Source organism: Theropithecus gelada, chromosome 14 (assembly GCF_003255815.1).
Source record: "Theropithecus gelada isolate Dixy chromosome 14, Tgel_1.0, whole genome shotgun sequence".
Taxonomy (NCBI): domain Eukaryota; kingdom Metazoa; phylum Chordata; class Mammalia; order Primates; family Cercopithecidae; genus Theropithecus; species Theropithecus gelada.
Window position 1 is genome coordinate 9,234,503 of NC_037682.1, and position 10,650 is coordinate 9,245,152.

General features: G+C 57.4%; 1 protein-coding gene across 2 annotated transcripts; it reads left to right on the top strand.

Moving 5' to 3' along the window:
• Positions 1-986: 986 nt before the first annotated feature.
• On the top strand, positions 987-9,328 carry LOC112606191 (FERM domain-containing protein 8). Of its 2 annotated transcripts, XM_025356330.1 has the most exons (6): positions 1,015-1,171; positions 1,447-1,531; positions 3,789-3,956; positions 8,307-8,408; positions 8,776-8,834; positions 8,966-9,327. In XM_025356330.1, the coding sequence occupies exons 2-6, from the start codon at positions 1,447-1,449 to the stop codon at positions 9,134-9,136; spliced, it is 585 nt and encodes a 194-aa protein (XP_025212115.1). In that variant the 5' UTR covers positions 1,015-1,171; the 3' UTR covers positions 9,137-9,327. The 2 variants fall into 2 exon arrangements, with proteins under 2 accessions (XP_025212116.1, XP_025212115.1); XM_025356331.1 differs by lacking the exon at positions 8,307-8,408 and having other exon boundaries at positions 987-1,171; positions 8,966-9,328.
• The last annotated feature ends 1,322 nt before the right edge of the window (positions 9,329-10,650 follow it).

Genomic DNA, 10,650 nt, shown 5'->3' on the forward strand with positions numbered 1-10,650 from the left:
CCTGCAGCCCATGTCTGAGTTCCTCAAGTCCTTAGGTCACATCAGCAAGGCAGATGTGGTGTCATGGGCTCAGCTGTGGGGCAGTGTGGATCACAGGAGGGCAGGCAGAGCTGCTTCACATGCCTAAGAAGGCAGGACTCAGCCAGGAGCTAGAGCTGCTTTCCAATCCCAGGGAACCAGGGCAAAGTGAACCCACCGCCCTCTGTTCCTGATCACCAAGCCCACTGCTGTCACTTGAAACAACTTCTGGTTCCTCTGGCCCCAGAAGGTGCTCCATGGACTTATTTTTCTCCCCGAGTTCCACATCTCAGATGCACACACGTTGCATTACCAGGACATGTCAGTGACGTGGCCCTGAGGGTAGGTGGTTTCACACCTGCCTCTTTGGGGCCCCAAGTCTCCTCCCAGCCTGGGAACACCTCAAGGTCTCCTAGGCTGTTATATAAGATTGCAAGGGCTCACGTGACTGCTCCCTGGAAAAACAGAGTGTCTGTCCTGGTTTTCTGACATAGACATATATTAATAATCATTTGAGAGTAGAGATAGTCCTTGGGAGTCCTTGAGTTCAACCTTCTCATTTTACAGATGAGGAAAACTGAGGCCCAGAGGAGAAGGGACTTGTCCAGGATGAGAATGGGCCAGGACCCATTCTCCTGACCACTGCCGAGAGAGCTACGAGTTACAGGCCACTGCCAGCGCCGCGTGGATCCCTGGCACGTGCCACGAAGTGTCCATTTCACAGGCAGGGAACTAGCCCGAAGTCCCAGCGTGGGCATGCCAAGGCCCCTAGCCTGATTCTCGAATCTTCGCCAAACCCTCTTACAGGCCAACACTCGGGGCCTTTGTGAGGGGAAACTAGCCCTGGATCACTCGGGTGGTGGCGGGGCTTGTACGTGACGCCACCACCCCACGGGCGTGACTAGACACGCGAGGCTGGCGTCCGGGCATGCGCGGGCCGCGCGGGGCGGCCCTGGGCTCCCATTGGCTCCCGTCGGCCGGAGGGGCGGGGCCTCGCGCGCCGCGCTTCCTCCCGCCTCAGCTTCCGCGTAGCTTCCCGGACAGCTGGATCCTTAGCGGGAGCCAGAGTGCGGCCGGTGGCGGGCTTGGCGGCGGGGCAGGATTCCGGGCAGGAGCCTGGCCTCTCAGGTGGCGGGCTCTGTGTCCCTGCGTGGTGAGAGCACGGCGACGTCTGGCCCGGGCCCCCGTCCCCGGCTGGCGGTGCGCCTTGTGCTGCCTGGGCATCCCGGTCGACCTCCGTTCTTGACCGTAGCAACCCGCACCCCTCCCACCAGTGCCCGGTCTGCACTCTTGGCCCCTCCAGGCAGCGCCGCTCAACCTTGCGAACCCAGCCTGGGACCCCTTACCGTCCTCACTGAGAGCTTGAGGAGACCTCCAACTCCCCCATCCCTGGCTCCCGGTAACTGCTGTTTCTCTTTGCCTTTGCAGATGGACGGGACAGAAGGCAGTACCGGGCAGCCCGGCCCCGCTGAGCGGTCCCACCGAAGCAGCGTGTCCTCCGTGGGAGCCCGAGGTGGGTCCCGCCCGCATCTCCTCTCTTCCACACCCTCCTGGGACCCTAGCCCTGGAGAAGTGGCTCTGGCTTGTCTTCTTTTTCATTAAAGATAATTTATGTATCAACTAAGAAATAATAAGGTACATTCAGATGTGGAAAACTCACAGAAGTCAGAGGCTCTGTCACTAGTTTACTGGCCAGGTTGGGTCCTCGTGAATCTCACATTCATTTGTAAAATGAGCTTATTTAACATAGCTGTGAAATTCAAATGAGATTGTATGAATGAAAAGTGAGGTCTGATGTGGTTCACGCTTGTAATCCCAGAACTTTGGGAGGCCAAGGTGGGCAGACCACATGTGCCCAGGAGTTCAAGACCAGCCTGGGCAACATAGAAAAGTGACACGTTCACTTTCTCTGTATCCTTTCTTTGTGTTTGTTCGTTCTTTCTTTTCTTTCCTCTCTTTCTTTCTCTCTTTCTCTCCTTCCGAGTCTCGCTCTGTTGCCCAGGCTAGAGTGCGGTGGCGAGATCTTGGCTCACTGCAAGCTCTGCCTCCTGAGTAGCTGGGACTACAGGCACCCGCCACCACTCCTGGCTAATTTTTTGTATTTTTAGTAAAGACGGGGTTTCACAGTGTTAGCCAGGATGGTCTCGATCACCTGACCTCGTGATCTGCTCGCCTTGGCCTCCCACAGTGCTGGGATTACAGGTGTGAGCCACCGCACCCAGCTGTGTCATTTCTTTCTCCCAAATAGCCTTTTGAAAGCAGGGATCAGGCCTGGCGCGGTAGCTCACGCCTGTAATCACAGTAGTTCACGCCTGTAATCCCAGCACTTTGGGGGGCCGAGGCAGGCAGATCACTTGAGGTCGAGAGTTCAAGACCAGCCTGACCAACATGGAGAAACGCTGTCTCTACTTAAAATGCAAAATTAGCTGGGCATGGTGGCGCATGCCTGAAATCCCAGCTACTCAGGAGGCTGAGGCAGGAGAATCGCTTGAACCCGAGAGGCGGAGGTTGCAGTGAGCTGAGATTGCACCATTGCACTCCAGCCTGGGCAATGAGAGTGAAACTCCATCATCTCAAAAAAAAGAAAAAGAAAAAGAGAAAAAGAAAGCAGGGATCATGATCTTCATTTGATAGGGAGAAAACTGGGCCCTAGGGAGGTTAAGTCGCAGGCAGGCTATGGAAGCTGTCCAGGTGATCACGTACTGCAGCTGCCAGTGCCTCAGTTCTCCTTGCCTGTGAAGTGGATCTGAACCTGAGCCTCCTGGAAGTGATTTTTTGATCTCTGAGAGTAGCTGCTGGAGCATAACAGACTGGGGGTCCAAGAAGCACCTTCCCTTGTGTAGACGAGAAACCGTGCCCTTCCACACACTCTTGGAGGGAGGAGTATTAGCTCTACTTTTACAGATGAGGCAACTGACACTTAAATTGGCTCGCTGAAGTTGGCCAGCGACCAGGCAGGGATGGGAACCCGAGTATGTCGGCCCCAAAGCTCGGCGTTCCTTCGCCTTGCCTGCAGTCCCAGGGATGGGGATTTGAATCTGGTTGCTCTTCTAGGTGTCTCCGTTTGGCTCTGGAACCCACAAGTTGTCACAGGGAACTCTCAGCTATTTGGGCTGTTCTTCCCTAGGCTGCTTCAGGCTGACCTGAAAGACCCAGTATTGACTCCTGAGGCTTAAAGAGTCCTAAGACTTGAAGAGTCCTAAGGAAGCTGAGAACTTGCTTTAACCTGGGTGACCTAAGGAATCCTCTCTTCCCATCTTAGCCTGAGTCAGAGAGAGACTTGCCTGAGGACAGCAGTGGGTTACCAGCTCTCGCTGCTGCCAGACAGACAGACAGACTGCCATAGCCTCAGGATGGTTTCAGCCTCTCTGTGCCGTAATTTCACATCTGTGGAATGTTCTTGTTCAGGGCAGAACAGCTGAATCCTTGGGGCAGCTATGGCGGTGAGGGGCAGGTTTGCAATGGCCAGGCTTAATTTTAATCTTGGGGGACTGGGGTGGGGCTGGTCTCTGGGCAGGAGTTACTGGGTTTCTGGGTGGTTTGAGGGCGTCGAGGAAGCACTAATAGACAGCAGCCATGATAGGGTCTTTGGGGGCTGCTGGGGCTGTGCCTCTGGCGTGGACTCTTGTCTCAGGAGTGTAGCCCTGGTCACCCCTGAGGGGTGTAGGGTGGGGGCTCCAGCCCCAGTGGGTGGTAGAGGGTACCTGGTTGGCCTGGCCTGGTTGTGCCAGGCAGAGGCCTCAGCTGAGCCTGCCTGGCCTCCATCACAGCAGCTGACGTGCTGGTATACCTGGCGGATGACACGGTGGTGCCCCTGGCTGTGGAGAACCTACCCTCGCTCAGTGCCCACGAGCTGCACCGCGCCGTCCGCGAGGTCCTGCAGCTCCCGGACATTGCCCTGGATGTCTTCGCGCTCTGGCTGGTCTCCCCTCTGCTGGGTAAGGCTTGGCAGTGAGGAGCCCAGGCTGGAGGGTTGGAAGAGCACTGACCAGTGTAGGAGGGAGGGGCAGTGTTTGGAGCCGCTGGCCACTGCGCATGGGGGAAGGTGGGACTTGGGTTTATCCTGAGCTGTCCACCCATCTAAGCACCTAGAGCCCTGAGAAGGCCCCCGCTCCTGGCCCTGCTGTCTGTCTTTCTGCTGGTGGTGGAGGGGTGGCCACGCCTGCCCCCCAGGTCGTGCTGGGGCTGGGTGGTCTGGGAACGGTACTGCAGGAGGGAGGGAGGAAGGGGGCCTTGTCTGCCGAGCATAACCTTTGCCACAACCTGGGTGGTGTTTGGGAGCCTTGATTTCCACCTTATCCTCAGGCCCAGGCCAGTCTTGCAGATGAGGAAGTTGTGGTTAAGGTGGTGAGACCACTGTGTGGCAGGAGCAAGACAGATTCAGACCTGAGTGGCTTCCCGGTCGGCCTCTTTGAACTGTTTCTGTTCCTTGGGAACAGGGAGGAGAGGGGACATGGCCCAGGAAGTAGGCCCCTCTGACCCTGAGGCTCTTAGCGAGGGTGGGAAGAGTAGACTTGACTTCTCTGGGAGGGGGGCCTCCAGCCCTGCCTGGCTGGCCTCATGACCACCCACATCCTGCCCTTTCAGGCTGAGATTGCAAGATGGAGGGACTTGGGGGCAGTGGCTCTCTGGACCCTCAGCCCGGGGTCCCTCAGTGAACAGGGTCTCTGAGCCTGCTGGTTCGCACAGGAGGGGGTCAAGGAAGAGGCTGCCCCATGTCGTTGTTTAGTAAATCGGTGCCATGGCCAGGCGAGTTTTCTTAGCTTACACATTCCCTTCATTGTAGAGGAACGCAGGCAAGAAGGGGGTGACCAGTCCCAGGACAGCCTGGGTCAGGCCCAAGGGTTACGTCTTCTGAGGTTGCTGGTGGGGGGAGAGGGAACATTTGGCGCCCCTGTTCCCCACCCTTATCCTTCCCTCCACCCCCTCCCCTCTGCCAGTAGGAGCTTCCTGCTCAGCTGCTGCTGGGAGCTTCTCGCCCATCCTCTTCCTGCTGCCCCGGCTCCTCGGCCGCCCCATGCCCAGCCCAGTCACCTCCCCTTCACCTCCAGGCCTCGGGTCAGGACTGTGGGCCCCTTGGTTTGTGTCTGAAAGCTAGGGGTACAGTTCTGCATGGGTCGGCCCCTGCCCTGCCTCGAGAAGCTCCCCGAGCCTGCTGGGCAGCCTGTCTCCGCCTCTCACCTCCTCCATCCCCGCTCCCTCCTCGCCACATTCCCGCTCCCACAGCCGGAGGCTGGAACTGACATGAATGGGCTGCTTTGTTGCCCAGCCCACGCAGGAGGATGGTGGCAGAAGACCCCGGCACATAGTCAGCACCCACTCTGTTCCCAGGCTGGGTTCAGGGAGGTTGAAAAGCCACTTCAGCTGTGAGTTGGGCCTCCCAGAACCCTTGCCCCCCTGCCCCCACACTCCTGATAGGGTGAACCAGTGACAGATGCTCCAGGGCCACGAGTGCCCTGCAAGGGCAGGGAGGGGCGCCGGCTTCTGGAGCTGCTCTTCATACCGGATGTTTTGGCAGGACTTAGCCTTCTCAATGCCATTGTCGCTCTGCATGGAACAGGGCTCCAGGGACCTTCCGTCCCATTTAGACAACAGCCTCCAGGCAGGAAGGCCCCATCTGGAAGTTCTGGGACTGCACTGAAGACAGGAAGGGGTCTTTTGAGTTGCTGGGGCTTGGGGTTAAGGCTGGTCAGGGCTGGGCTGTAGACAGCAGGAAGGGCATCCTTATCTCCAGGGTGTCTCTAGGCCCCATCTAGTCAGTTACTGCGCTCGTTCCACGAGGACGTGCAAAGCCTCTCTCAGGCTACGTGGTATTCTAGATGCTGGGAATACTGGAGGGAAGGCACTGGTGGAACTTAATTTAACTTTAATAATTTATTTATTTATTTATTTATTTATTTATTTTTTTTTTTTTTTGAGACGGAGTCTCGCTCTGTAGCCCAGGCTAGAGTGCAGTGGCCGGATCTCAGCTCACTGCAAGCTCCGCCTCCCGGGTTCACGCCATTCTCCGGCCTCAGCCTCCCGAGTAGCTGGGACTACAGGCGCCCGCCACCTCGCCCGGCTAGTTTTTTGTATTTCTTAGTAGAGACGGGGTTTCACCGTGTTAGCCAGGATGGTCTCGATCTCCTGACCTCGTGATCCACCCGTCTCGGCCTCCCAAAGTGCTGTGATTACAGGCTTGAGCCACCGCGCCCGGCCTAATAATTTATTTTTTATTTTTTATTTTTTTGAGACAGAGTCTCACTCTGTTGCCCAGGTTGGAGTGCAGTGGTGCAATTCTGGCTCACTGCAACCTCCGCCTCTTGGGTTCAAGCGATTCTCCTGCCTCAGCCTCCCGAGTAGCTGGGATTACAAGCAAGTGACACCACGCCTGGCTAATTTTTGTATTTTTAGTGGAGACGGGGTTTTGCCGTGTTGACCAGGCTGGTCTCGAACTCCTGACCTCAAGTGATCCACCCGCCTCAGCCTCCCAAAGTGCTGGGATTACAGGCATGAGCCACCGCGCCCAACCACCATTGGAACTTTAGAACCTAAAGTATGGTGAAGGGAGGTTTAGGAAGCAGAGTTCTGTTCCTGGTTTAGCCACTAGCCCCATGTGGCCTCAGGCATTGTGCCTTCCCGAGCTTCAGTTTCCCCGCTGTAAAGTGGGTGATCTCTGTGTCCTCCAACCCTGACATCCTTTGAGTTTCCAGACAGAGAGAGCATGAGGACTCTATGAGGGGAGTTGATGGAGCCCTTTCACCCAGTCAATAGGGAGGCGACTACTGGGGGTAAATAAATGGTGTTTCCCTACTGGAGATGGTGACATGGGTGGGGCCCAGGGTTTAGGTTGTAAAGGAGGGCTGTGGAGCCTCTGGGAAATCTGGACCAGAAATGATGGGAACAGAAATGATGGGACAAGAAAGGGCTGCAGAGGCTGGATGCAGGGATGAGTCGAAGGGCTGTGGGAAGGGGGCCCAATTGGAGGCTGTGACTGCTCTTCCAGGTGGAAGGCCCAGATAGCCCAAAGAGCAGAGATGAGGACCCCTGGCCTCAGGCCAGCAGGAGAAGCGATCGGCCATCAGTGGGGACCACGGAAGGGTAGAGCGGGGAGATGTGGATCAGGCAGGGCTCAGGAGGCTTGGAGCAAGCTCTGGCTCCTGTACCCCGGTGACAGACATCCCCATACATCTCTGGATGAACTTGGAAGTGGCCTCACACCTCTCAAAGGCAGAGACCCCCATGGCCACTTTTTTTTGGTGGGTGCTGGTGTGTGAGCTGAAAGGCTTTGTCCCTCCTGGCCTGAGGCACTGAGTCCTGGGTCCAGAGCAGTGGTGGCATGGGGCAGCCTGGAGTTTGAAGGGCTGGACTGGTGCACTTGGTCATTCTGCCAACCCCTGGTGAGGTCACTGCACCCCAGGGATACAGCGGTGGACAAGTCCGCAGCCCTGTGGGTGGCAGCAGCAGGGAATGTCAGGTAGTGATCAGCCTGTGAAGGCAAACAGATGTGGCGCCATCGGGGTGATGGTAAATTTTGAGGAAGGGCTGCCTTAGTAGTTAGGCGTCCAGGGAAGGCGGTCCTTGAACTAAGACCTGAGTCAGCCACAGGAGGATCTGGGACAAAGGAGTCCAGGAAAAGAGGAACAGCAGGTGCAGAGGCCTTGGCACAAGCAAGCTGGGGATGACTTGAGATTCAAGTCAGGAAATTTAAGAAGGCCAGGGTGGCAGGAGCAGCGCGGGAGAGGCAGTGAGAGGAGATAAGGTGGGAGGGCCAGGCAGGAGCTGGGTTGCGGGTGGGCCACAGAGGTGCAGAGCTTGCAGGATGGAAGGTCAGCTAGAGCTCCTTGGAGGTGTTGGGGGTGGGAAGTGACGACGGGGAGGCCCAGGCTCTGCCAGGGGGAGGGCAAGGCAGCCCCTCGGGTCTCTGGGCCCCAGTTGCCAATTTCAGGTTCTGCTTCCTGATGGCATTGCGGGTTCCTTTGTGCCCTAGCACCTTCCTTTAGCCATAGCCTCCAGCTTCAGCTTGCCCCGGGGCTGCAGTGAACAGTTAGTGGCTGGCTGTGCCTGGAGCCAGACCCTTGTCGCTTGCTGTGTGACTTTGGACAAGGAACTTGACCTCTCTGAGGCTCGTTTGCTCCATGGGTGAAATGGGGGATAGGATTATTGCAGAGTAAATGGCTCTGGACCCTTGGCACCTGCTCAGTTACTATTGGTTGTGACTGTTGTCATGCTATGCAGTGTGAAAGGTGGGAGGGCAGCCGCTGGACTGGCCGGAGGCTGCATGGGCCGCTCCCCATCTTGTCCTGCAGAGGTGCAGCTGAAACCCAAGCACCAGCCCTACAAGCTGGGACGCCAGTGGCCGGAGCTGCTGCTGCGCTTCACCAGTGCCCCGGACGACGACGTGGCCATGGGTCAGTGCTGCTGCCTGTCTGTCCTTGTCTCAGGACCACCTGAGTCTGCAGCTCTGGCTCCCAGCCCAGCCAGGGCCCTGCCAGCAAGGAACTGCCCTGACTGAGGGGCAGGGCCTGCGTCTCCCCCAGGCTCCGATAGCCACCACTGGCAGGGGAGGACGGGGTCCCTGAGAGAAGCCCCAGTGGGGGTGGGCTGGGAGCTGCGGGGGCACATTGGGATGAGCTGCGCACTCCACCCTCTGCACAGCCCTCCGGTTTTCTCAGCCGGGGTCAGTGAGGTTGGTGGCCAGCGCCTGGGCCAGTCAGGGGAGAGGGCAGGGCTAAGCAGAATGGGGATGCCTGGCAGTGACCTAGCCTGTCTCCCCAGATGAGCCTTTCCTGCAGTTCCGAAGGAACGTATTCTTCCCAAAGCGGCGGGAGCTCCAGGTGAGGCAGGAGCCCTGGTAGCCCCACCAGGCCCAGCCCCTTGTGCCCAGCCTCCTTGTCCCTAGACCTCTGGACATTCGCACCTCACCCCAGCCCAGCTGAGCGGCTCTCCCTGCCACACCCACCTGCAGATCCGCGACGAGGAGGTCCTGCGGCTTCTCTATGAGGAGGCCAAGGGCAACGTGCTGGCTGCGCGGTATCCGTGCGACGTGGAGGACTGCGAGGCTCTGGGCGCCCTGGTGTGCCGCGTCCAGCTCGGGCCCTACCAGCCCGGCCAGCTGGCAGCCTGCGCCCTGAGGTGAGGGCCTGTGTGACCTGAGGCGGGGGCGCTGGATGGGGGAGTTTGTCCTTGGAATCGAACTTACAAGCAGTCTTCAAACTTACAAGCAGTCTTCGGTCTCGCAAATTGGGGCAGGGTCCTGGAGTCAGGAGGCCTCAGCCCCGCATGCTCACTCTGGCCCTAGGCAGTTGCTCTGCCCCTCAGCCTCCTTTTCCTCACCTGCCCTGGGTGGGAGCCTCAGGTGAAGTGAAGTCTGGGAGAAGAATCTGGAGCCCTGCCTCCGGCCGAGGTCAGAGGAGCTGGGCTTTTGGAGTCACAGCCAGAGACCAACCAAATACTGACCCTTTGTCACCAGTAACAGGCCAGCTTAGTTCCAGACCACCAAATACTGACCCTTTGTCACCAGTAACAGGCCAGCTTAGTTCCAGACTCCTGGGATGTTCCCTAGGCAGTCAGCATGCTGGTTGTCCACCTCCCAGCCCTTTCTCCAAGAGCCGAGCTCTCTGCTGTGTAACTTAGCAGGGCCTTGGGTGGTGAGGATTGGGTCTGCCCTGCCAAAGCCCAGGCCAGTCTCTGGTCTCCATGGAGGATTATCCTGAGGTTTAGAAATAATTCCAGTGAAGGGGCCAGGCATGGTGGCTCACGCCTGTAATCCCAAAATTTTGGGAGGCCAAGGCAGGCAAATCGCTTAACGTCAGGAGTACGAGACCAACCTGGCCAACATGGTGAAACCCCATCTCTACTAAAAACAACAAGTAGGCCGGGCGCGGTGGCTCAAGCCTGTAATCCCAGCACTTTGGGAGGCCGAGACGGGTGGATCACGAGGTCAGGAGATCGAGACCATCCTGGTGAACACGGTGAAACCCCGTCTCTACTAAAAAATACAAAAAATTAGCCGGGCGAGGCGGCGGGCGCCTGTAGTCCCAGCTACTCGGGAGGCTGAGGCAGGAGAATGGCGTAAGCCCGGGAGGCGGAGCTTGCAGTGAGCCGAGATCGCGCCACTGCACTCCAGCCTGGGCGACAGAGCGAGACTCCGTCTCAAAAAAAAAAAAAAAAAAAAAAAAGAAAATGGTTTACTGACTGGGCGTGGTGGCTCACACCTGTAATCCCAGCACTTTGGGAGGCCGAGGTGGGTAAATGACCTGAGGTCAAGAGTTCAAGACCTGCTTGGCCAACATGGTGAAACCCCATCTCTACTAAAAATACAAAACACTAGCCGGGCGCGGTGTCACATGCCTGTAATCCCAGCTACTCAGGAGGCTGAGGCAGGAGAATCTCTTCAACTTGGGAGGTGGAGGTTGCAGTGAGCCAAGATGTTGCCATTGCTCTCCAGCCTGGGCAACAAAAGTGAAACTCAGTCTTAAAAAAAAAAAAAAAGAAAAAAAGAAAAGAAAATGGTTTTACCTGGAAAGGATATGGGCTTTGGACACACTCTAGCTGGTAAAAATACAGGCTGCAGGCTGGGCACAGTGGCTCTTGCCTGTAATCCCAGCACTTTGGGAGGCCAAGGTTGGTGGATCATTTGAGGTCAGGAGT